Genomic DNA, 26,980 nt, shown 5'->3' on the forward strand with positions numbered 1-26,980 from the left:
TCGGTGCTTTGTGACCACCTAGAGGGGTGGGATAGGGAAGGTGGGAGGGAGAGGCAAGAGGGAGGAGATATGGGGATATATGTATATGTATAGCTGATTCACTTTGTTATAAAGCAGAAACTAACACACCGTTGTAAAGCAATTATACTCCAATAAAGATGTTAAATAAAAAAAAACAAAACAGGACCAGTAGTGTCCTGAACAAGTTACATTATTTCCTGGGCCTCAGTTTTCTCATGAAAGGTAAGGATGCTTAGACATAATCATCTATTTTTAGAAGGCTCCTTAGAGACCTTTTAGGGTTTCATATACCTTTCAAACATATAAAAACAATGAGTGGGCTTCTCAAGCAGTTTAAAATTTCATTGTTTGGCAGGGAATACTTGATTTTTTTATCCTGTCATTTATTATTTGTGTGACCCAAGACAGATTAATTTACTCTGGGTTTTTATTTTTCCCTCTGTAAAATGGGAATAATTATAATGTAATAATATCTAACTCCATTGGATTATTATGAGATTCAAAAAGGTAATTCATGAACTTGGTATGTAGTAAGCATTTAATAAATGTAGTTGTTACTATTATTGTTACTATTTTTACTGTTCTGAGACCAGTGCTTTTTCTGAAATTCTTTTTCAAATTCATGCTGAAGCACTTCAGTTTAGAAACCTTCATAGGATTATAAAATGTAGACAGATATTTTAAAACTGAAAAACCAATGTTTATCATTTCATAGAAGATACTCTAAGTGATGTTGGAACTTGTGTTTAACCTCTACTCCTCTTCAAAGCCTAGAGGTGTTTTTGAGAATAACATTATTTCTATTAAGCTCTTTGTAATAGGGACTGACATATTTGTCTTGAAGTGTTCATTCTCCTATTCAGATTTGTCATTCTATTTGGTTTATTCCTGAATCCAAACACCAATTTTCCTTATCAACATTTCCCATGAAACTTGCATGCCATTTGCTTATTTATACCATTAAAGCTGATCAAAAGATAGGGTAAAACCTTTTATAACATTTCACTAAATTATATTCTTCTAATACCAGCATTCTTTTGAGCTTCTGGTGTGAATGCCAAGTATACTAGGTTAAACTCATAGCCCAGGACTACTCTTACCTGATACTTCCTTAAGTGACCACTTCAGCACCCTGATAGGAGTTTGAGAATAGCATTAGTAATCAGAATGCATAAGAGGATCAATTTTTATTTCTTTAATAGTGATCTAGTTCAATGAGAAGATTCCTAATATAGCTTTTAATTTTTAACCAAAATGGGCAAACTATATCTTCTCTAATAATATGGCATGTGCCCAAATATAGCTGTTCTTCCTGACAAAAGAGTGCATTTTTTTCAGACTACCGTTTAAGGTAGTCATTTATTTTTTCATAACATTTTTGGAACCCCCGCTCCATCAAATGTTACAACAATTGGCCTATTTGTTTTAAAAAAAATGTAGCTGATTAAACTTTTGGGAACTCAATATTAGGGTTGGCTAAGAAGAATGAGAGTAATGTTTTAGTAAGAAAACGTTATCCTGGCAAGAATGCTTTAAAACTGAGATCATTGTTGATTTTGGAAGCATTGGCATTGTAATTAGTCATGGTTTAAAAATGAAGTAACTTGAAATATCATCATAAAGTATTGTTTGATCTGAAAGAAGACAGTGAACATTTTTGGTAATTTTTAGCATGCTCCCTGGTGTGATTCATTTACTCATTTTATTTGTGGAATTTAGCTGACTGAAATTCCTGTAGCTAGATTTTCCCAGTGTTTCTAATAGCTGAATTAACTATTTTATGCTCCTTGAGAACCATTTAGTACATTATTCTTCATTGTATAAATTGTAATTTTAAACAATTGTGAAAACTAGTAAAATTGAGAGTGATTATTTACTGGACAAAAATGTGTATTAAAAAAAATAAGCCACTATACTACATTTTAAATTAGATTGAAGTTACAAAACAAATATCCTTGTGCAGAATAAGTGGATTATTTATGTTTTGAGGAACAGTGGTGTTAATGGTTTCGTAGTGTGAAAGATAATGCAGTGTTCAAAAATAACTAAGGAATTACTCACCTATTGGGTATAATTTTGTTTATTCATTCATTTAATCATCTTAGAAATGATAATTCAGCAGTTATATCACGTGGTACTTTGGATTTAAACGTTAGTAAGTCATGTTTCCTGCACTCAAAATTCTTAAGGAAGTATGAAGGTAGTAAGTAAAGTATAGTGGGATTCTGTTTCCAGTGTACCACTTGCTAGTTACAGGCAAGTCAATTACATTCTCTGAACTTCAGTTTCATCATTTGAAAATATGGACCGAAATATCTGCCCTGCCTACCTTAAGTAGTTATTGTGAACTGTTAAAGATATTGCTTGTTAAAGTGCCTTAAACTGCACATAGGTAGATGTAGTATTGCAAAGCTTTGCATGTCTCTGATTTTTCGGGGAGGTTTTCATCCTACTACCACTTCACAAATCCTACGGCATTTATTATTTCATTACAAAAGTAATATAAACTTGAGAAATAGAATCTAGAAGAGAAAAAAATGTATTCATAGTTCACCCTAAATCAAATACTTCTTATAATTTTGAACTGATATTTTTCCTCCAGGTTTTAAAATTCCTAGCTTTGGGGGATAGATATTCATAATTATACTACACATTCATATACATGCATATATATACACACACACATTTTCTTCTTGAGTTATTACAGAGTCTTCACATGATCATTTTAATGACCACTATCTATCAACTGTCTCTCTCGTAGCTTATTCTTGGGGGAGGTTATCAATAATTTTTTTTGTATTGTTATTTTAAGATGTGTAATTCATTGGAAATAGAGGCAAATGTATTACATGTTTACCGTAAAGTAGTTGAGGAAAAGATGTCTTAGTTACAATTACTTTTTAAGGCCTGAGAAAAAAATTAAACATATACTTGGGTCATCACATAATTTTAGCCTCTTCTGCCACACAGGTTGTCACCTCTCCAGCGCACTCAGTGCAAATGCACAGCCTATAACATAGCTACTTCCTGTGCACACTAAAAGCAGTATTTCATACTGCACTTTGTATGGAAATGATGCTATTCCTGAAGTGACGCATACTCTAATGTTTTTAGTAGTCAGCGAGAATAAATTACATCACTCCTAAAAATAAAACACAAAGTATCTTCATTCTCTTTCTCTCCCAGTCTCTGCCTCTCACTATTTCAGGTATTTTTCTTGTTGGATTTAAAATACATATAGACTGTCCATCTAATACCTTGACCTCTAAGTTTGATGACCTCCTTGCCTCCAGTGATCTTGTTCTCGTACCTATTTTAGCCATCCACCCCACAGTTGTACCCTAGATCTTGTCTGGTCTCTGTAGTAGTGTCCCACACTATCTACCACCTCCCACCTTTCCAGCTTTCTCCTTTCAGTACTCTGACTCCAACTTAGCTGAAGTTCCATGATTTACCATTTTGTTCTTTCCTAGCATTTCTCTCCTTTTGTCATACTTACCTTGGAAAAACTTCAACCTTGGTAAAATCCTGCCTTTAGCTCTTCTGCACCTGCACTCACGAGGAATAGATGAGGAACCTGGAGAAAACAGTCATACTGACTGGTCTCACTTTAGAGGGATCACTAACCTTAAGTGAGTTCCAGTATGCGCAATCCTACTAAGTGTCTGTAGCCCTCCACTTTACCTCTCGTCAGAGTATTTCACATTGTGTCACTCTCTCTTATGAAACCTCCAATACCCACTCCTCTCCACTCCTTATTCAAAGCTGATGACTTCATTTCCTATATCATTGACGCTGCTGAAGTAATCAGAAGAGAACTTGCATATCTTCCATCAACCAAATCTATCAGCCTACCTGCATCTGTATCTTTATTTGCTGCTTTCCTTCCTTGTAACTGCCTTTGCTCCATCTGAGGCCACCTACCTGTACACTAGATCCCATCTTCTCAAGTACGCCGAAGTAGGCTCCTGCACATCCCCCCCTTCTACTACATCTTCAGTTTTTCTTCTCCTGCATCATTTCCAAAAACATACAAACATGCTGAAATACCTCACATTTCCTCTGCCCCATTTCACAGCTATCCTTTACAGAAAAGTTTTTTATATTCTCTATCTCCACTTTTTGTCCTCCCATTCTCTCTTGAACCATTTCAGTCAAGTTTCATCCATCGTTCAGAAACTGCTCTTGCCAAGGTCAGCAGTGATCTACATGTTGCCAAATACCATGGTCATTTATCATTATTCCTCCTCCTGGACCTTTCAGCATTATTCAACACAACTGATTACTCTCCTGAAACACTTTTTGAACTTGGCTTCCAGGATACCACTTTCGGGGTTTCTCTTCTGCCTCAGTGACTGTCCCTTGCCTGTCTCCTTTGTTCATTGCTCTTCAACTTAATCTGAAATGATGGAGTACTTGTGTCCCAATATTCAGTTCACACATTTTATTTAACTAACTTTCATTAAATTTCATCTATATACTGGTAACTCCCTAATTTAATTTCTTGAATAGTTTTTCCTCTCCTAACTGCAGATTCATATATCCACCTGCCTACCCTACAACCCATTCTCAAACTTAATCTGTTCAAAACTAAATTCTTACTTCCCATATCCGTTCTCTCAGTCAGCCTCCTTGCAGTTAATGACAATTCGCTTTTTCTAGTTGCTCAGGCCAAAAGCCTTGGAGTTGTCCTTGACTCTGTCCTTTCTTTTACCTCCCATGACCACATTGGGTCAACTTTAAGGCTATATCAGGAATCTTACCACTTCTCACCACCCCATCAACTACCACCCTGTTCCAGGCCTGCATCAGCTCTGGACTGGTGAGGTGCAGTAGCTTTCTAGTTGGCATTACCATTTTCACTCTTGGCCTCTGTGGTCTGTTCTCAACATGGCAGCCAGAGGGATCATTTAAAAATACAAGTCATATCATAGCATATGCCTCTGCTCCAAACCTACCACTTGCTTCCCATCTCACTCAGAATAAAATCCAGGGTCCTTATCATGCTCTACAGGGCATGCCCTACTGCAGTGTAGAGTGTCTGCCCCTTCTTACCTTTTAGACATCTTGTCTTACTCTCCCTCACTGTACTCCAGCCACACAGCCGTCTTGTTGTTTGTCAGATACACCTAGCATCACTTACCCACTTACTGTCAATAATCTGTTCCTGAAAATAACATATTTTGCACTAAAATGCTGATAGGGAGTCTATTTACCATTATTTTAAGTAGGAAAAATTGTAATGTAGTTGCATAAAACCTATGTATCAGTGACAAATTATCATGTTGAGATCGTGTTTAACACATTGTGCCCTGATCACCAAACAACTCATATGATTGTTAATAGGCAGTTTTGTGTGTAGTAATATTTACTCTTCCATTCTAATTGCTGTTCTCAATTGCTCCTATTATTTCTCCACAGTTTTTTAAAATACTTCCTCCACTTTGGGGGGGCACTTTTTATGTAACAGTAGGGAAAAATAAGAGCTAATTATGGAAGGCACTATAGACATTTGTTCAGGATAAGTGAAAATAGCAGAGAATGGCCCACACTGAGAATGAGGCTAGTGCCTCTTAGCTCTAGCAACAGTGGAGATTTGTTGATACTTAGTGGACTTCCCCAGTAATCTACATAGGAGTCTGAATTATACCAATCATATTTAGAATGTAACTTAAAATTCTACTCATGCATTGTTTTGTTAAAATTTTTTTGTTGAGTTTTGGAGAAAGAAACATAAATTTTCCTGTGTAAACACTGACAAAAAACATTGGCTGGTGAGAGATATCGCTGGTCTATGTTGGTTGTATATGAAAAACTAAGATAAATCAAACCCCAATAAATCAAATGCTTTAAGCCTTAAACTTATACAGTAGTGTATGGCAATTATTTCTCAATAAAACTGAAAAAAATACCCAAAACCAAGAGGCATTCTCCCAGGGAACAACATTCCGTGCGGTATGCCATTGTTTATTAAAGAAATGCGTGCATGCATTGCATTCTTGCTACATGTATATATATTTTTTGTGATAGAGATTTTATTACATATTTAGTAAGAGACAAAGAAGGTTAATGAAACATATCACCTGGCCCAATTAATAAAAATTCTCATCAGACTTTACATGGTAATACTATTTTTAATTTTTTGAAGAATGACCATACTATTTTCCATAGTGGATGTACCATTTTACGTTTCCATCAGCAGTGCACAATGCTTCCAGTTTGTCCACATCCTGGCCAACACTCGTTGCTTTGTTTCTTTTTACTTATTTATTTTAATAATGGCCATCCTAATGGGTGTGAAGTGGTTTCTCATTGTGGTTTTGATTGGTGTTTTCCTAAGGATTAATGATCTTGAGTATCTCTTCATGTTTTTATTGGCCATTTGTATATTTTCTTTGGAGAAATGTCTGTTTAAGACCTTTGCCCGTTTTTTAATCGGGTTGTTTATTTTGTTGTTGTTGAACATCTAAATATTTTATGTAGTGGAAAATATACTAAAATACTTAAAACATGTCTTTTTTCTCACTATTAGTGGTGCAAAGTACAGTTTGCTAGCTCATACTACGCTGAGCTTGGAAAGTGCTGAGAATAGCTTCAAGACCCATAATCTGTCTATTAATGGGGATGGTAAGTACAGTCTATATTTTGCTTATTATACATGTTATGTCAATATATGTGTGGTGACAGTAATAATTTCTAATTTTAATATGTTCCCCTGAAGTGGTTATTGGCTTAAATAATGTAGGCACGAGTGACTCTGTGGATTCTTGAAAATATGTCTGTCCCTTTTCCCCAAAAGCAGAAAGTTTATTTTTCTCTTTCTACTGTTTGCTAGAGATTTGTTTGTGAGGCTTGCTTGGAGAGAACAGAAAGGTTTTGCATATTCTGAATCCTTGTCTTTGACTTGAAATTGGTGACTTTACCACTCTTCTAGTTGTCAAAGCTGTATCTTATTTTTAAATTTGAAATTGAGGAAGTCAATAAAAGCATGAAGAGGTACTCAAGATCATTAATCCTTAGGAAAACACAAATCAAAACCACAATGAGAAACCACTTCACACCCATTAGGATGGCCATTATTAAAAATAAATAAATACAAAGAAACAGAAAGTAACGAGTGTTGGCCAGGATGTGGACAAACTGGAAGCATTGTGCACTGCTGATGGAAACGTAAAATGGTACAACCACTATGGAAAACAGTGTGGTCATTCTTCAAAAAATTAAAAATAGAATTACCATGTAAAGTCTGATGAGAATTTTTATTAAATGGGCCAGGTGATATGTTTCATTAACCTTCTTTGTCTCTTACTAAATATGTAATAAAATCTCTATCACAAAAAATATATATACATGTAGCAAGAATGCAATGCATGCACGCATTTCTTTAATAAACAATGGCATACCGCACGGAATGTTGTTCCCTGGGAGAATGCCTCTTGGTTTTGGGTATTTTTTTCAGTTTTATTGAGAAATAATTGCCATACATTACTGTATAAGTTTAAGGCTTAAAGCATTTGATTTATTGGGGTTTGATTTATCTTAGTTTTTAACATACAACCAACATAGACCAGAGATATCTCTCACTAGCCAATATTTTTGTCAGTGTTTACACAGGAAAATTTATGTTTTTCTCCAAAACTTGACAAAAAAATTTTAACATACATAAAAAAATTTTGATGATGAGCAAAAAGTCACTAAGAAGATATAATATGATTCCATCTACATCAAGTTCAAACCAGTAAGAGCTAAATTATATTTTTTAGGGAAGCACACATAGGTGGTAAAACCATAAAGAACACAAGGAAGTGAATACCATACAAGTTGGGTCATATTTACACCTAGGTAACTGAGGAGAAGTAGTGTTGCCAATGTTTTATTTCTTGACACAGAGATGGTTATGCACATATTCATCTCATAATTATTTGTTAAACCATACATTTATATTTTATGAACTTTTCTCTATTTTGAATGTAATTTTTTAGTGTGAACTTAAAAAATGTACAGAGCCATCTATCTTTACAACAAAAGGTATAAGGAAGGTAGTATATAATTTTATATATTATACTTCAAAAAATGAAAAAGAATAAGTAACCCAAATCATATTTCCAAACCACTTTACCAACACTACTCTATATTTTTCATCATAGGTAAAAATAATCTTGGAGCGTGGAGAGTGCTCCTGCTGTTTTACAAATCTTCTAATCACTTACCTCCCTTCTTCACCTTGCTATATATTTCTTTTTAATAAACTATAACTATAAATTATCATCTAGAGAAAAAGGTTTAAGATTAATTTAGCCCTACCTTCCCGTATATCCTCTGCTTGCTACCAACAGAAGGTAGGCATGAGTGATTCTGTGGATCACTTGTTACGTCAGTATATGTTATGTCAATATATGTGTAAATACTTACAAAAACATTGACTAGTGAGAGATATCTCTGGTCTATGATGGTTGTATATTAAAAACCAATATAAATCAAACCAGTATTTTACATTCAATATCAAATAGTTTATAACCCATATTATATGATATTAAGTATTTGAGTTTAAATCTACCATCATATTCTGTTTTCTGTTTGTCTTACTTATTCCATGGTGGTTTTCTCTTTCTTGCGTCTTTAAGGATTGATAGTTTTATCATTTCAGTTTTTCCTTGTTCTAATTAAAGTTATAATTCTTTTTCTCATCTTTTAGACATTACCTCTAGAAATTTTATTAATCATACTTAAGTCTAAAATTAAAAGATAATTTTACCTTTTTCTCAGATCCTGCAAGGACTTTAGAATAAACTCCATTTCTTTGACCTATGTGCTGTTGTTATATATTATAATTCTGTTTGGTTTTTAAATTTCACAAGATGTTTTATACACTTAATATTTATTTAGATTTGCCTGCATGTTTCCATGTACTGCTTGTGTCTTATACCTCACATCTGGGATTATTTTCCTGCTGCTTGAAGTGTAATCCTTAGAATTTATTTTAGTATGTTCTGCTAATATCATACTTCTTAGTTCTTTGTGTATGTCTGAAGATGACTTTGTTTAGCTTCATTCTTGAAAGATATTTTTTACATGCTGTAGAAGTTCGGCACTTTAATATTTTACTTTGTGAATATTAAAGATATAATTCCAGTACCTTCTGGCATCCTGTACTGGCTGTCGAAAATCATTTGTCAGTGTGTTGCTTCTGTGAAGGTAACTTTTCATTTTCTCTCTGTCTTTGGTTTTCTGAAGCTTCACCATGCTATAGGTGTAGAATTTAATTTTATTTATGCTGCTTTTGGAAATCCTTGAACTTCTTTAAATTGATGGATGTCTTTCATTATTTCTGGACAAAATCTTACTTATCTATTCAGGCAGCCTCTGATCCATTCTCTTGCCTTTCTCCCTGTAGCATTCCTAGTAAACCTATGTTAGTCTTTCTGACTGTATCCTCTATGTTTAGTACCCTTTATGATGTATTCCTCATCTTTTTGTCTGTCTTTGCTGCTTTTCTGGATTTTTAATGCACTATCTTCTATTTCCTTTATTCTCTTTGCAGCTCTGTCTGATCTGCTGATAAATCTGTATACCAAGTTCTTCATTTCACTTATTGTACTTCTTATTTCTAGAAGTTCTGTTTGACTTTTTCAAATCTGCTATGCTACTTTTCACTTTTTATTCTCTGCATATATTGTTAATATTATCTTTTAGGTTTTTATTAAAAGAGTAAGCATAGCTGTTTTATAGTCTATGGCTAATGATTCAGATATATAAAGTCTTTCTTGATCAGTTTCTCTTTTTTTTTTTTTTTTTTAACTGGTTCTCACTCATGATGTCTCAATTCCTTGCATGTCTAGTTATCTTCATGTGCTTGTCATTGTAATTGAAAGTCTACATAGAGGAATAAATTAATGCTCGGTGTCTCTGTTTGCTTCTCGCAGGCACCTGGGGAGACTATCATTCTGGGCTCACTTTATCCAAAGACCATGTCTGAGTTTCTCTGCATCCCTTCATCCCTACCTCCAGGCAATGGGAATCCTGGGCAGTTAGGTTGGTTTGCTTATGGTTCACCACTACCCTGTTGGTGATTCCTTTGGGATATCAGTTTAATATGAGGAGACTCCTCCCATTAATCTGCCTACATTGTTCAGGTCCTAGACTGTGATTTCTGTTCTGCTTCCCTCGTCTTGCAGGATCATTAAGTCATAAATTGAGATTTGCTGGGATTGGCAGATGCTCTCAGGACAAACACAGCTTCTGTGCTCATTTAACTCACTGGTTCTCATTTATCAGATTTGTACTGGTAGTTTATTATAGTTTTGTTACCTCTTTGTTGCTCTGGGGAAAAGTTTTTAAATATATTTGGTTCAGCATTTTTAGTAGTTTTCAGTGGGAAGATTGGTCTGAACAATCTAATCAAGGCTTCTATCACCCAAAACTTGAAGTTTGCAATAGTATTAGCATTGTCAGTTTTATCAGAAAACTTGGCAAATTAAGTTTAATTCCATTTGTGTTAGTTCTCTAGAATTAGCAATATTATCACCATATGTTGAGTGCCTATGATGTGCCAGACATTGTTCATTGAAATATTATTCAGCCTTGAAAAATGAAATTCTGCAATATGTGACAACATGAATGATCCTTGAGGACATTATGCTAACTGAAACAGCCAGTCACAGAAGGACAAATACTACCTGATTCCACTTATATGAGGTATCTAAAGTAGACAAACTATTAGAAGCAGAGCGTCGAATGGCAGTTCCTAGGGGCTAGGAGAAGGAGAAAGGAGGAGCTGCTAATAAACAGATCTAAAGCTTCAGTTATACAAGATGAATAAGTGCTAGAGATCTGCTGTACAACATTATAACATTTGTTAACTATACTGTATTGTACACTAAAAATCTGTTAGGAGAGTAGATCTCCTATTACATGTTCTTACCACAATAAAATATAAATAAATAAATGAACACTGTTAAAGCAGTTTTTATTCTTAGTCTCTGTGAGACATAGTTATAAGGGAGAATCACAGTGAAGTGATTAATAGTGGAGACTGTGGAGCCATCAGCCTTAGATTCGTATTCTAGTTCTAGCACTGGCTAGCTCTGTGCTTTCACAAGTTCCTCATTTTGTTATCATTTATATTTTACAAATGAGTAAAATACAGCTTAGAGAATGTAACATGCCAGATTATGTAGCTAGCCAGTGGTCGAGCCAGACTTTAAGTAATCCAGGAAAGGCTGTGCTCTTTCTGCTATGCATTCCGGTTAGGCATGATTACTGATAAAGCACCTAAAGACTCAAAATACTATCGATGTGTGAATAATGGAATTGATGATGAAAGGTCCCATTCTTTCAACCAAGTCACCTGAGAGGTTGTGGAAAGGAATAAAATTCACAAAGAAATCATCGATTTTAGCAGTGTCACTTGTCTTCAGTGTTCTATAAGATATTACTAGATTCTCCTTTAATAAAATGCTCCTGAGCAAATAAGCATGGGAACTATGTGGTATACTTCTTTCTTTGAGAAACACAATAAAGACTAGCATGTTAAAGACTGTGAAAAGACCTGTACTTACAGCAATAACACCCAAAAACTGTTGACATTGGAACTTGTAGATTCCACAGAAAAAAATTTTAAGAACACTAACCTATATGCCTAACCCTTTTGATGTGATAGGTGTATCTCTAGAAATGTGTGTAAATTAAAATCTTGTAAATCAATTATATTTGGAAAAAAAAAAGAAAGCTTGTAATTAAAAAGAAACAAAATTTTATACAGAAAAAAGCCACCCTCTGATTTATTCATTAATAAATCTATGTTTAATAGGGTTTCCTAAATAAATTTATGTCAGTGTCTACCAAATACTATAAAATAAAGAGGAAATACAAGATTTTTGAAATTTATAACTCAACTTTATTACTTGTACTAGTTGAAGGAAAAAGCCAAAATGATATCTTAAGGCTTATATTTGTCATCAAGAAATTTTTATACTTTTTATAAAACAATGAAACCACATTGTAAAGATTGACTCGCACAGAACTGAGATGTTATCGATTCTTTCTCTTGCCTGTGTTTTGTTTTTGTTGTTGCTGTCATTTTTAAACTCCATTTTGCTCCCCATCTGAAACTACAGATGAATTAGATAAAATCTTTAAGTAATGAAAAGTCAAACTGCTCTTTCACTTCCTGTTTCATTTCATCTTGTCCTAATACCACCTTTGGTTAGAAAAGAAGAATTAAATATTTTGATTAAATGTGTTGCACAGGGGCAGAAAGACAGCATTGAGAAATGGAAAGGATATGGTTTGGGGAGTGAGAGTGCCCTGGATATGAAATTATGAGAAGCATCTGTTACATGCCAGACACAGCGATAAATGTCATGCACACATTATCTTATGTGATTTCACAGCAACCCTAGTACTTAATAGGTAGTATTTTAAGAATGAGAAATTGATACTCGGGCAAGTTAAGTGAATAGCCTAGATGCTGTATTTCTTGTCAGAAGTAGGGAGAAGAAGCTGTGACTCTGCTTTATTCCACAGTGGTCATGAGCTGTAGAGAAACCTATGTAGGAAGTAAGAGGTGATTGCACTGTATGTGGCACGTGATCTGTAGAGCAAAGAATTTTACATCCAGTATCCCTTTTCAGGGTCTGCAATGAGGAAGGAATTATTTTTCTTGGTGTGCCATGAAATCTGATCTTATTTTACTAGAGAAGCACACTGTTACATGTGGTATTTAGGTTCCAGATACATTATTGATTGTGACTGGTCTGAAAAACTAATCATTTATGATTCTGTTTCTTTAGGAGGTGGATCCTAACTTAAAAACAAGCCATTCATAAATCTGGGTTTGCTATGTAAAGAAATTCGCTTTCAAACTTTAAACTCATAAATCACAAGGGTGATTTCAATTGTATTACGTAGATGCATGCTTTTATAGAATTTTTATTTCATTTCCTGCCTATTTTAGAAAAGGAGATTCTCATTTATTTATTTATGTCTGCATTTTTAAATCATTGACTGTATTGTATTTATACACTTATTTCTCTCAGATCAAACCCTTTGTTTCTAAAAGACAGCAGCTTTAACAAAGAGTTGAATAGTCCCAGACAATTTGTGGTATGCTATTCTTTAGTAGAATGTGGAGCAGGTAAATTGTTAAAAAACTGTTTTTGTTTTAACTTTGTGCTCTTCATTTATGCTGGTCTTTTTCATTTAACTGATGTGTCAAGCCTTGGCTACACTGCCTCTATATATTAAATAATTGTATTTTTACAAAAAATGTTTTATTTTCTGGACTTACTAAGACCTTTTGGTCAATGATAGTAACAGCCAATGGTTAGTCATTTAATAGGCACTTACCAACATGGGTGCAGTGAAAACTTTACAGATATTTTTTGTGTGGTCCAGTGTGAACATAGGACCGTATGTTGCATTTTTATTTATACCCCGATACACAGAATAAATTATGCAGTGCTTTCCTTCCATTACAGTTATAAAGGTTGTATACCTACCTGCACACTACATTAAAGGACTATCTTAATGTTTTTTGAAAGAACTTTTTTAAACAATTGCAGACTTACAGAACAGTTAAAAGTTGAATATCAAGATTTTTTTCCCCCAAAAATATATGAGAACAAGTTGCTTACCTGATGCTTCATTACTCCCAAATATGTTAATACCTGTTCCTACTAAAAGACATCTGGCTACATCACTACAGCTATTCAAGTCAGCATTAATACATTACTATTATTTCTACTAATACAGACACCATTCAAATGTTACTCCAATAATGTCCCTTATGACAAAAGGATCCAGTACAGATTCACGCACTGCATTTAATCATCATGCTTCTTTAGTTTCTTTCCATTTAGATCAGTTCTCCAGTCATTCCTTGGCTTTCATAACCTTGACATTTGTAAACATCATAGTTATTTTGTAGAAGTTCCCTCAGTTTGGGTTCATCTGATGTTTTCTTGGGCTGAGACTCAGGATATGCATCTTTGGCAGAAATACCACAGAGGTGATGCTGCGTTCTCATTACGTTCTATCAGGTGGCATCTTTTGATTCACCCCATTACTGATGATGTTCACTTGATTAGGGCGGTGGCTGTCAAGCTTCTCTACTGTTAAGTTACTCTTTTTGTTTTCCTCTTTGTAATTAATACATGTTTTGTGTGTGGCAGGGGGATACTTTGAAACTATCTAAGTATATTTATTAGACTTTCAACTTATTCATTGATTTACTTATATCAACATGGACTCATGTTTTACAGTTTTATTCAGTGCATTATAATCTGCTAATATCTTAAGATTCAGATTGTCTCCATTTTGGCCAATGGGAGCACATTCAAGATGGCTTCTGTGTCTTTTTACATGTCCTCCTCATTCACTGAGTACTTCCTTGCTTAAGGCATAACAAGATATTTCAGGCTCATCATGTACTTTCCCTGCCCCAGTCCTGGAGTCATCCATTTCTCCAAGGAAGACTGGTTCTTTTTAATAGAAATAATATTTAGAAGACGTGATCTGAGCTATAGGTATAGTCATTGCTATTAGACTGTCACTATTAGGTGTCACTTTTCCTAAGCCCTCTCAGTGGACATACATGTATATATATTTTGTCATGCATTTCTTTTTTAAAATTAATTAATTAATTAATTTATTTTTGGTTGTGTTGGGTCTTCGTTGCAGTGCACGGGCTTCTCATTGTGGTGGCTTCTCTTGTTGCAGAGCACGGGCTCTAGGTGCGTGGGCTTCAGTAGCTGTGGCACGCAGGCTCAGTAGTTGTGGCTCATAGGCTCCAGAGCTCAGGCTCAGTAGTTGTGGTGCACGGGCTTAGTTGCTCCGCGGCATGTGGGATCTTCCCGGACCAGGGCTCGAACCCACGTCCCCTGCATCGGCAGGCGGATTCTTAACCACTGAGCCACCAGGGAGGTCCTATCATGCATTTGTTCTTTTTTTTTTTTTTTTAACATCTTTATTGGAGTATAATTGCTTTACAATGGTGTGTTAGTTTCTTCTGTATAACAAAGTGAATCAGCTATACATATACATATATCCCCATATCCCCTCCTTCTTGCGTCTTCCTCCCACCCTCCCTATCCCACCCCTCTAGGTGGTCACAAAGCACCGAGCTGATCTCCCTGTGCTATGTGTCTGCTTCCCATTAGCTATCTAGTTTACATTTGGTAGTGTATATATGTCGATGCCACACTCTCACTTCGTCCCAGCTTACCCTTCCCCCTCCCTGTGTCCTCAAGTCCATTCGCTATGTCTGCATCTTTATTCCTGTCCTGCCCCTAGGTTCTTCAGAACCATCTTTTTTTTTTTTTCAGATTCCATATATGTATGTTAGCATACGGTATTTGTTTTTCTCTTTCTGACTCACTTCACTCTGTATGTCATGCATTTCTTAATCTCTGTATGTTGAAAACCATGAGTTCACACCAGTATGTCTAGTTCTAATCCAATACCAAAGAGTTCATTCTGCACATTTGTAATTCCTTTCTCTGACAGTGAGAAACCTGTCTTCTATTATCTTTAATGCTTTTTATTCTTTGGTCAGTCTCCTTAAAAGCAACCATTTTTCCATCTTTCTCACATAACTGCTTTTCTCTCCTTGCTGGGGCTCTGACTCCCCTTCTGGGCTGCCCCTTGCCCCACGTGGATACTCCTTACCTTGCTCAGGCTCATACAGCCCACCCAGGGCTGCCCTCCTCAGCCCATGTGAACACCGTCCTCAGCCTGCCTGTGCTCTGACACCCCATACCCGGCTGTCCCTCTGCTTGCATTTCCATCTCCCCGTGCTCTGACACACTGTTCTGGGTCACCAGCTGTGTGAATGGTCCCCTCGCTACTCTCAAACTGACTCCCGTGGCTGGACCACCCCCCACACTCTTCTTAATTTCCCTGGACTCTGACACCTCACTTGGGCAGCACTGCACACAGATACCCTCCTTACTGTACCTGGGCCCCTCCTCCCCACGCCAGGCCGGCCACTGAGCAGAGACCCCTTTTGGGTTCTATATTCCCCATGTGATCCGTCCTCCTCAGCCCCTTCAGGCTCTGATTCCTCATGCCAGGCAGCTCTCCCACTCACCCTCCTTATCCTGACTGGCCCCAGCACCCAGCTCTGGCACATTACTGCTTCCCACCCACCCCCTGCCCAACTCCTGGCACAGATACCCATTGTGGTGGACTCCACATAATGGCTTATACCTGAGTTGTTCAGTAAGGGAAGGGACAAGGGGAAAGGTCAAAAGAGTTATTAAATTCTTATCATAAAGTTGTGCCCTGAAGTGTTTTATTCAGAGCATCACTTTGCTAATTATTATAATGAAAATCAGAGCAAAAAGTAGAATTTGACAAACAAAAATCACTTTATTAGGATGTTTTTTAAATTACATGAGTTTACTTATGTGCCCTGAACTACCTCCATTGATTAATTACTTTAAGATCAAACAAGAGATCAAGAGACTAAAAGTTCCATGTCTACTCCAGGTGATAGCATGCTGTAAACTATCAGTTTAATATCATACTGTCCTGACTGCCTTCTTTTATTTGATTTTGTCATTGAATACAGTAATTTGAGCAGGATGAACCTTTACATATATTCTTATATAAAGCAAAAAAAATTGTAAAAATAATCAAAATGTATAATGACCTTAAATAAACATATATTTATAACTTGATTTTTTTCTCATTTAAATAGACGAGTCTTCGTTTTGGCTTCCCTTATATGGTAACATGTGCTGCCGATTAGTCGCCCAACCAGCTTGTATGGCTGAGGATGCGTTTGCAGGATTTCTTAATCAGCAGGTTAGAGAACTTTAAATATCCTGCAACAATTACAGCTCTAATTTTGATCTTAATATCCTGGCAGTTGTTTGGCATTCTGATATTGTGAGTATTTTTTTTTTAATAAAGTCTTCTCTTAAATGACAGTTTTCTCCTTGTTAGACATCAAATGTGGGGGGAGGGTGCAGCTGGGAGTGAGAAGGTAGGGAAGGGGAGGGGTCTGATGCAGTTTTGATGGCTAAGGGGCTACCTCTTCCAGGTTCCTCTGCTTCATTAATAGCAGTAACAGGATAATCAGTACCAGAGGACTCCTTGTGGAAACTGATGAGGACTGCTCAACACCTTTCACATGAAGGCCTTTCTGGCAGACAGCTTTTGGCACAGTTTAGGCCTCTGGGCTTCCAAAGCTGCCTCTGTGCCACCTACTCCTAATTTATTTATAACCATAGTTATTTATATTCAGTAAATAATTAATTATGGGCTTCAATGAATCAATAGCTTTTTAAAAAAGATTCCATTAAGAGGAAAGAAAATTTGCATTCTTACAGGGAAGTCAACATTTTCCAGTGTTCTGAGAACAGTAAGTGAATATTTTGAATATTCAATTATTTTGAATATTCAGTTATTTTTATACTTTTCCTGAGTCATTACGTGAATTGCTGCGGAATTCCAATCACTAATTTTTAATAGACTAGCTTCTCTAAAACTGCATTGATTTATGATTTTATGTATATAAAAGTTATGTGATAATTATTACCTCTATTTTGCTTAATGCTTTTGAGAATTCCAAACCTTTCTTCTCTGATACGAACTTACTTTTTTACTTTGGGCTATTGACTTATTGTATAGTAAATTAATGGGTAACTCTATCACATTAAAACATTTCAAAAAACTAACTTTGCTAATACAAGTATTTTGTTGAATTTAGAGTTAAGATGATAAATAATGATTTAAAGTTGAGAGTTTCTTGATTTTTCTTTTTCAGCAAATGGTAGAAGGTCTGATTAGTTGGAGAAGGTTGTATTGTGTTTTAAGAGGGTGTAAACTCTATTGTTTTTACACTCCAGAAGAAATCGAAGGTAAAGTGGAACCAGCTTTGGTAGTGTCCATTAACAAGGTAAATAAAATGCTATTTTGAAAATAAAGGTATAACATTTTATGAAGTTTGTTCTTTTCTATTACAATTCACACTGTTGTCATCTTATTTACAAAAAGGGAAGGACTGCTAAAACTAGGTTAGTTCGTAAAGATAGTCTTATTTTTCTTTCCATTTATAGAGCTTATCTGGTAAAGGAAATACTATATATTTCCTACGAAAACATAGTAATTGGAAATCTATACTAGCAAATAGATTTTAAAGCAGAGAATGTAACTCCACATTAACAGAGTATTTAAATTTTTTAGGAATTTATTTAATTAAGAGACTATAAAAACATAAATTGTTAGCTCATGTTACAATGATGCTCTTTCTAGTTAATACTTAAATGAACGCGTAAAAAGAAATTCCTGAGTATACTTTCTGATTTCTTATGGGGTTAATGGGCAGTTGTTCAACCTTCTGCCAGAACAAGAAAGCCTCACATTCTGTTTAGAATACCACATACACATAAATATACTGGTTTGATACAAAGGAGATTATAAAATTTTAGTTAGAAAGTTTTCACCCAAAAATCTGTAGGAAAAGTTTTCAGTCTAAGGCAGGCTTATTTTCTTTATCTCACAATCTTAAATTTGTTTTCATCTATCATCCAAGTCTAGTGTTTATTAGAGGGTTTTTCCCCCTCTTTTTATAGCATTCCTACTCTAGAGTTAAAATGGCATTTGTAGAGTAGAATGTCATGTTTTCTGCCTATGGACTGCAATTAATCGTTTTAGTTTTTTTACTTTGCTTGCCTTCAGAGTGGTTGAAGTGAAGTATATGATAAAATATGAGCCATCACATCTGTTAACTGTAAGGTACATGTTCTACTTGCCTTTAAGTTATCTTTTGAGGAAAAATGTAAAGTTATATGTCCTGAAAAAACATGTAGATACTGGTCTGCTAATGTATAAGGATTTAGTTAATTTCTACGATCTTTGCAATAGTAACATTTGATCTGTTTCTATCCTGCTTTTAGAAATGACACTACTTTTTACTCAAAGGAAATCCTTCAGTGAGACCTTTTACTATGTAATTAAGTCCACTTAATTTATCTGTTTTGTGTATAAGAAAGATTAATGTTGCTCTTAAATAATATACCTCAATATTATAACATAGTGAATTTATTTTCATTTAGAAAATTAGGTTAATGAAAGTATAATTTTATTATTGGAAAATTGATACAATTTTTTCATTGTTTTGTTTTGTTTATGCAGTGTTCACTCCCCCCCATAGTCTTTTGAAAATTTCAAATGTACAGAAAAGTTGAAAGAAAGAAAAGTAAAACCTGATACCCATCACCTAGATTCTTCAGCTATTAACATTTTGCCACATTTACGTTCTCTCTAGTTAGTTAAAAAAAATTTTTTTCCGAACCACTTGAAAGTAAGCAGCACACAGCATAACATTTCTTTCCTAGAATATGTCAGCATGTTTGTCCTGAAAACAAGGACATTTCTTTCATAACCATAATATTATTATCACACTCAATAAATTTATTGTTGATAAAATAATATTATCTAAGATACAGAGCAAATTGCCCCAGTTATTCCCAAAATATTCTTTCTGATTTTTATTTTTTGTTTTATCCAAGACCCCATCAAGGGTCACAGATTGCATCTGATCACTATGTCTTTTGTTTCCCTTTTACCTAAATTGTGCCCTTCTCTTGCCTTTTTTTTTTTTTTTTGGTTTTTATTACACTGACATTTTTGAAAAGTCCGGGCAAGTCCCCAAATCTGTTTTTGACTAATTGTTTCTCTAGATTCATGTTAAATATTTTTGGCTGGAGTTCTACGTAGATGATTTTGTCTAACCTTATTTTCACTAGGTAGTAAAAATGGAATCCTACCAATTTTTTTCTTGCATGATGTACAATGGAATATGGATAGCTATAAACCAAATTAAAACGTAATCTAAGCAAATGATATTTTAAAAGTTTGATTTGAAAACAGTCTTCAAAGTATTCATTTTACCTATCTCAGCCCTTTAAGGGAGGCAGAGCATGTAGGTCAGCTCTGATTTACAGGTATCTTATTTCTGTTTTACAAGTGACAAAACATACTCAGAGATCAGATAGAACTTGTTTAGCTAGTAAGTAAAATTATATGGCTTACTCTTTCCTAATGGGTAGAAAAAAATAGATAAAAATTCATGGATTGTTTTTCTGTTTCTTCATAGACATACTGCAAGACTAGATTTGGAAGGCAAAATTAGACTTTTCCCTATCTCCATATCCACTTTGAATCAGTTTTGAAAGTAAAAAGTAGCTCTGAAATGAAGTTCTGAGTCCAAAGCTAAGTTACCTGTAGGCAATGACTTAGGCATGTACTGAATCTTTACCATTTAAATTTAAGAGGACAGTTATAATAGAACTCCTCTGTTATTGTAGTCAGTGCATCTGTATTTTCTTATTTGATGACAAGAGTCTAATTCCAGAAAAGTAGTTAACAGGATCTACATGGCCTGACTAAATTGACCTTTTTCAATTGACTCATTTTTCCTTGTGGTAATAAAGGCCGATGGCCTGGCAACCGATGGGATTCTGTAGTCAGTCAACTCCATTATTAAGATGACTGAAGTCAGCGTACCTAGAAATCCCAGTGGTGGCTCCACTATTGAGCTTTACAAATTCACAGGAAAATGGTTTGTCTAGTAATGGGTATAGACTCGACCTTAGACTTGGGGGGACAGCGTGGGCTGTATTTGACCCTGAGGACTGATGACATAAATATCTCTTCCATCGAATATGACTTTTGTCTAAACTACCAAAAAGAATTTTAATATTAAACCATGAGGTAAGGTTAAGGTTGGGAAGAATAATATAATTTAGTTGCTTATCTCAAAGATTAAACTGATGACAAAGTGTTACATTCTGTAGCTTTGCAATATTTCTGTCTTAATTTTCTCCAGTGCCGATTCCAGCACTGATTCCTGCCCTTTCTCTTTAGAAACTTTTCCCTTTGCATTTCCTACTTCTTTTTTTTTTTTTTAATTTTTATTGGAGTATAGTTGATTCAAAATGTTGTGTTTCTCCTGTGCAGCAAAGTGAGTCAGTTATACATATACATATATCCACTCTTTTTAGATTCTTTTCCCATATAGGTCATTTCAGAGTATTGAGTAGAGTCACCTGTGCTAGCCCATTTTTTGATTGGGTTGTTTGTTTTTTTGTTATTGAGCTGCATGAGCTATTTGTATATTTTGGAGATTAATACTTTGTCAGTCACGTTGTTTGCAAATATTTTCTCCCATTCTGTAGGTTGTCTTTTTGTTTATGGTTTCCTTTGCTGTGCAAAAGCTTTTAAGTTTCATTAGGTCCCATTTGTTTATTTTTATTTTTATTTTCATTACTCTAGGAGGTTGTTCAAAAAAGATCTTGCTTTGATTTATGTCAGAGAGTGTTCTGCCTATGTTTTCTTCTAAGAGTTTTATAGTATCTAGCCTTACATTTAGGTCTTTAATCCGTTTTGAGTTTATTTTTGTATATGGTTTAGGGAGTGTTCTAATTTTATTCTTTTACATGTAGCTGTCCAGTTTTCCCAGCACCACTTATTGAAGAGACTGTCCTTTCACCATTGTATATCCTTGCCTGCTTTGTCATAGATTAGTTGACCATAAGTGTGTGGGTTTATCTCTGGACTTTCTATCCTGTTCCATTGCTGTATATTTCTGGTTTGGGGGCAGTACCGTGCTGTTTTGATGACTGTAGCTTTGTAGTATAGTCTGAAGTCAGGGAACCTGATTCCTCCAGCTCCATTTTTATTTCTCAAGATTTCTTTGGCTAGTCAGGGCCTTTTGTGTTTCCATACAAATTGTACAATTTTTTTGTTCTAATTCTGTGAAAAATGCCATTGGTAATTTGATAGGGATTACACTGAATCTGTAGATTGCTTTGGGTAGTATAGTCATTTTGATAATGTTGATTCTTCCAATCCAAGAACATGGTATATCGTCCATCTGTTTGTGTCATCTTTGATTTCTTTCATCAGTATCTTATAGTTTTCTGAGTACAGGTCTTTTGCCTCCTTAGGTAGGTTTATTCCTAGGTATTTTTTATTCTTTTTGATGCAATGGTCATTGGGATTGTTTCCTTATTTCTCTTTCTGATCTTTCGTTGTTAGTGTATAGGAATGCAAGAGATTTCTGTGTATTAATTTTATATCCTGCAACTTTACCACATTCATTGATGAGCTCTAGTAGTTTTCTGGTAGCATCTTTAGGATTTTCTATGTAGAGTATCATGTCATCTGCAAACTGTGACAGTTTTAACTCTTCTTTTCCAATTTGGATTCCTTTTATTTCTTTTTCTTCTCTTATTGCTGTGGCTAGAACTTCCAAAACTGTGTTGGATAAAAGTGGCGAGCGTGGACATCCTTATCTTGTTCGTGATCTTAGAGGAAATGCTTTCAGTTTTTCACTGTCGAGGGTGATGTTTGCTGTGGGTTTGTCGTATATGGCCCTCATTATGCTGAGGTAGGTTCCCTCTATGCCCACTTTCTGGAGAGTTATTTTTAATCATAAATGGGTGTTGAATTTTGTCAAAAGCTTTTTCCACATCTGTTGAGATGATCATATGGTATTCTTCAATTTGTTAATGTGGTGTATCACATTGATTGATTTGTGTATATTGAAGAATCCTTGCATCCCTCAGATAAATCCCACTTGATCATAGTGTATAATCCTTTTAATGTGTTGTTGGAACATTTCCTACTTTTATCTCAGGTTTCCTTTGAGCCCTTCCATTCACCTGAAAACTTCACTCTTAATAGTAAATGCCACTGGTCTCGTTATCTAACTATGTCAAACACCATCTCAGTCAAGAAATCTATTTGTTACTTCTAAAAACATGACTGTTATCTAATTATATCTTATATTAAAGTAATTTTTACTTATTTTTCTCAGCTTATAAGATTATTCAAATTTATAGAAAAGTTGAAAAAAATACTACAGTGAACACTTGTATACCACCCAGATTCAACCGTTAACATTTTGTCATATTTGCTTTATCTATTTTTCTCTTTTTGGGAGGGGTTTAAGCACTTTATATTTTATTTAATTTTTTAATCAGCTGTTACGGTGGTATGGTTTACATAAAATAAAATTCACCAGTTTTAAGGGTACAGTTTGATAACTTTGACAAATAATATACAGTTGTGTAATCATTACTATAATCATTATTGGATTATAATTTTTTTAATCTTTTTTATGAGAACATTAAGTCTACTCTCTTAGCAAATGTCACTTATTCAATAGTGTTATCAACTATAGTCACCATGTTTTACGTTAGATCTTTGGACCTTATTTATCTTATAGCTGAAAGTTTGGTTTTGTTTAGCTGAAAGTTTATAAAGTCTCTTATCTATATTTTTTGCTGAGCCATTTGAACATAAGTCTCCAACATTGATAATTCATCCCTGAATACTTCAACATCTACCTTTTAAAAATAGGAGCCTCTCAAATTATATAAATTTATATGTATATATAAAATTATGTATATGTGTGTATATATATATATAATTACAATACCATTATCACAGCTAAGCAAATTAACAGTAATTCTCTTATATCATCTAATATCCAGTCCATAGTCAAGTTTCCCCATTGTCTCCAAAATGTCCTTTTAGCTCTTGTTTTCAATCTAGGACTATTCAAAGCTTGTGCATCCTTTGTACTTCTTCTAAGCTGTAAGTTAGGTCTAGGGGCTTGATTAAATTCATTTTAAACATTATTATGAGAATATTTCATGGATAATAACAAATACTTTATGAAGAATTCTGTTCAGAGGCATATGATGTCAGGTGTCTTACTATTGGCAATGCCAGGTTTAATGACTTGGTTAACGTGGTTACCACTAGCTCTCTCCACTATAAAGGTAAATTTTTGTCTTTACAATTAGCAAGTAGTCAATGAGGTGATGCTTAGACACAGTGTGACTATCTTTATTGTCCAACAATCTTTCACATAATGGTTTTAGTGAACTGATTGCCCTTACCTGAATCGGTCATTACATTGGAGATTGCACATGTTTTTCTACTACTGTCCTTCCTTCTGTATGTGTTAGCTGGCATTCTTTTGTAAAGGACTTTTTCTTATCAACTAGGAATGAATTACAGTCTTTCCTGAAAAGGCTGGGTAAATGTTTAATGTTAATGACCAATTTTCAGAGTAAGGAGTTGTGTTATTACATGTTGACATTGTATTGTTATTGGCAATATGTATTGGAGTGGAGTTACCCCCTGCAGAAGTAGCACATGAGTGTCGTTTCTCTTGTCCCACACCACCTCCAATATTATGATAAACTCATAGATTTTAATCTATTCAGTCTATTCAGTGTTTTAAATTACTTGGTTTTTAAATATAAGGTAGATGTTTTAATTATTTTGCTTACTTTGTAAATTTCTAAGGGACATGTACTATTAGAGTATTCTTAAATAAAGGGGATCATTGATAAATGCCAACTTGGTTGGATAGTGTTTTTGTTTCAGTTTTTAGTGTATTTCCAGTGCTGGGTCTCTAAGATCTTTTTATGTTTAATAATGTTAAATATTAGATACAAAGTTTCTTTCTTTTGGTTGTCTTTCTCCTCTCATGATTTAGAAAATAATAATTTTGCTTAATGCTGCTTTAAAAATTATGTGAAAACATGAATTTTACAGTTGCTAAGGTATATAAATAGTAGTTCTGCTATTTTGATCACAGGATCTGTTCTCTGCCTATAATTCTTGTCCTTCTAAATGGCATTTCCTGTAAGGCTAAGTCAGTTCATTAATTTTCAGAGGGAGCCATCTGTGGAAATAGTCACATTAAGGAAAGAAAAGCCTAAAAGCTATCCCCCTCCTCTTTTCAATCCAAATTTGAAAGGATGATTTACTTCAAAGTGATTGCTTCAACTTCAAAAAACTTGCCTATGAATGTTGTTGAGCTAGACATTCTCAATAAGGGGTACTTAACTGGAGCCACTGAATCTCCTATACATTGTAGAAAGCATTTTATTAGCCAAAGTTTTATCCATTGCCAGTGGGGTGGGGAGTGGAATGGAAAAGAAATGTGGGTCTTTGAGATCAATAGTCTTTTCTTGATCTAAATAATATGCATCACTTCATTTTAATGAATAATAAAATCTGTACCAAACAAGTCAGTAACACTAGTTGGTGTGATAGTCAGTCCTTTGTTAAATTGTCTTGAAATTGTTTTTAACCATTACATTTATCATGGACCCTAGCAAGTAAAATTACCATGAAGCACATGGGATTTTCTTCATATTATGTTAGTCCTCTTAACGCATGTATCACCTATTCAGATTGTCCCTTATTAAATACAGCAAAAAGAATTTTTTAAGCAGTCTTTTCCTTTAAGAGTTTACATCTGATTTCATTGACATAAATTGAAAATAATTATATCGCTAATACTAATCAGACCTAATGCTTGGTTTAATTTATGGTTATGCTTTATATATTTCAAACATTCCTTGTCATATATTGTAGAAGGTATGCTTTCTTTGTCATTAGAATACATATAAGGTCTAAAGCTTGTTTTTAGCCATCAACAATTTAGTCTTCATCCCTGATTAACAAGACTTTAGACCAGACACCTTTCAAAGAACTCATTTATCTTTACAACATTTTGTGAGGAAGGTGTGAGTGAAATATTATCTCTGCATTATAGATAAGAAAGCAGGCTCTTAGTTTTTTGTACTTGTATTTTATATTTTAATTGTTTTTTTGAAAAATTTCAAGATAATCTGTAGAAAGAATAGTATAAATGAACCCATCTGTACCATCACACATTTCCTCCACCGTCGGATTATTTTGAAGCAGATCCTAGCAATCATATCATTTTACTTGTAAATATTACAACTGCCGTACTTAAGAAAATTTATAGCCGTACATAAAGTCAATATATCATCAAAAATCCAGACAGTGTTCAAATGTCTCAGTCTTGTAATTTTTTAAACAACATTTTTGAATCAGGATCCAAATAAGGACCATACATTGCAGTTGATTGATTAGTTCTCTTAAATCTCTTAATCTGTTGGCTTTTATTCTACCCGCCTCTTTCTCTCGCTCTCTCTCTCCCCTACACATACACACACACAATTACACACAATTTGTTGAAGAAATTTGGTCATTTATCCTACAGAGTTTTTCAGAGTCTAGAATTTGCTGATTGCATCTTCAAGTTGTCTTTTTTCTTCTATTTTTGAATCAGATTTAGGTTTGTTTGTTGGTTGGTTAGTAAGAATATGTCTTAGTACTTTTATCAGGAGGCGTATAATAACGTCTGGGTCTTCCACTCATGTTAACATCCACTGATGAACATTGCTTAGATTCTTTATTTCATTAGGGACTGCAAACTGGTGCTATTTTAACATTCTTTCTTCATTTATTAGCTGGGACACCTCTACTTCATCAGCTATTAGGTTGAAGGACAGTTTTTACAAGAAAGCCAGGATAAAGGCTTGATTTTTTGCATTTATATACTAGTTACCAAAACTATGAGGTGGTTCCCTAGCATCCTTCAGAGGTGACCAATGAGTTTTTAAATATCATTATGAATTTGTGGATTTAAAGACTTTTCATGCATCAGTCCATTACCATTGTAATTCTTATTGATGTTCAGATTGTCCCATCCTTGGCTACTGGAAGCCTCTTCAAGTTTACTTTTGAGTCCTTTTGGTACAACCCTAGTAATCTTTGATTTCTGGTAGAACAAGATGTTCCAGGCTCATCCTATATATTTCCTGGCCCAGGCTGGGGATAAGCCATTTCTCTAAAGAGCTCTGATTCCTTTTAGTAGGAAAGAGTATTTAGAAACTATAATCTGGGTATGTAGTAGACATTTCTAAAGTCATATAGTAAAAAGTAAAGTAGGAAACAATTTATAAATCTAGTTCTGATCTGGTAATTTTCCATTACCACAGAAATGGAGAGGTTGAAGTAGTTTTAATTCAAAAATAATGAAAAACCTAAAATAAACTTTCCTTTGACTTCAGAGTTAATTATATTTTGTTACAAAATTGACTTCTCAGATTGT

The 26,980-nt window shown here is 34.5% G+C and overlaps 1 protein-coding gene across 1 annotated transcript in view; it reads left to right on the plus strand.

Moving 5' to 3' along the window:
• The window catches only part of RTKN2 (rhotekin 2), a 79,738-nt gene that overhangs the window by 42,718 nt on the left and 10,040 nt on the right, over positions 1 to 26,980 (plus strand). The window contains exons 7-9 of the mRNA XM_061197983.1: positions 6,554 to 6,648; positions 16,721 to 16,827; positions 17,792 to 17,923. Coding sequence (XP_061053966.1) covers positions 6,554 to 6,648; positions 16,721 to 16,827; positions 17,792 to 17,923 — 334 coding nt within the window. The remainder of the gene's footprint in view (positions 1 to 6,553; positions 6,649 to 16,720; positions 16,828 to 17,791; positions 17,924 to 26,980) is intronic.

Source organism: Eubalaena glacialis, chromosome 1, assembly GCF_028564815.1.
Source record: "Eubalaena glacialis isolate mEubGla1 chromosome 1, mEubGla1.1.hap2.+ XY, whole genome shotgun sequence".
NCBI lineage: Eukaryota > Metazoa > Chordata > Mammalia > Artiodactyla > Balaenidae > Eubalaena > Eubalaena glacialis.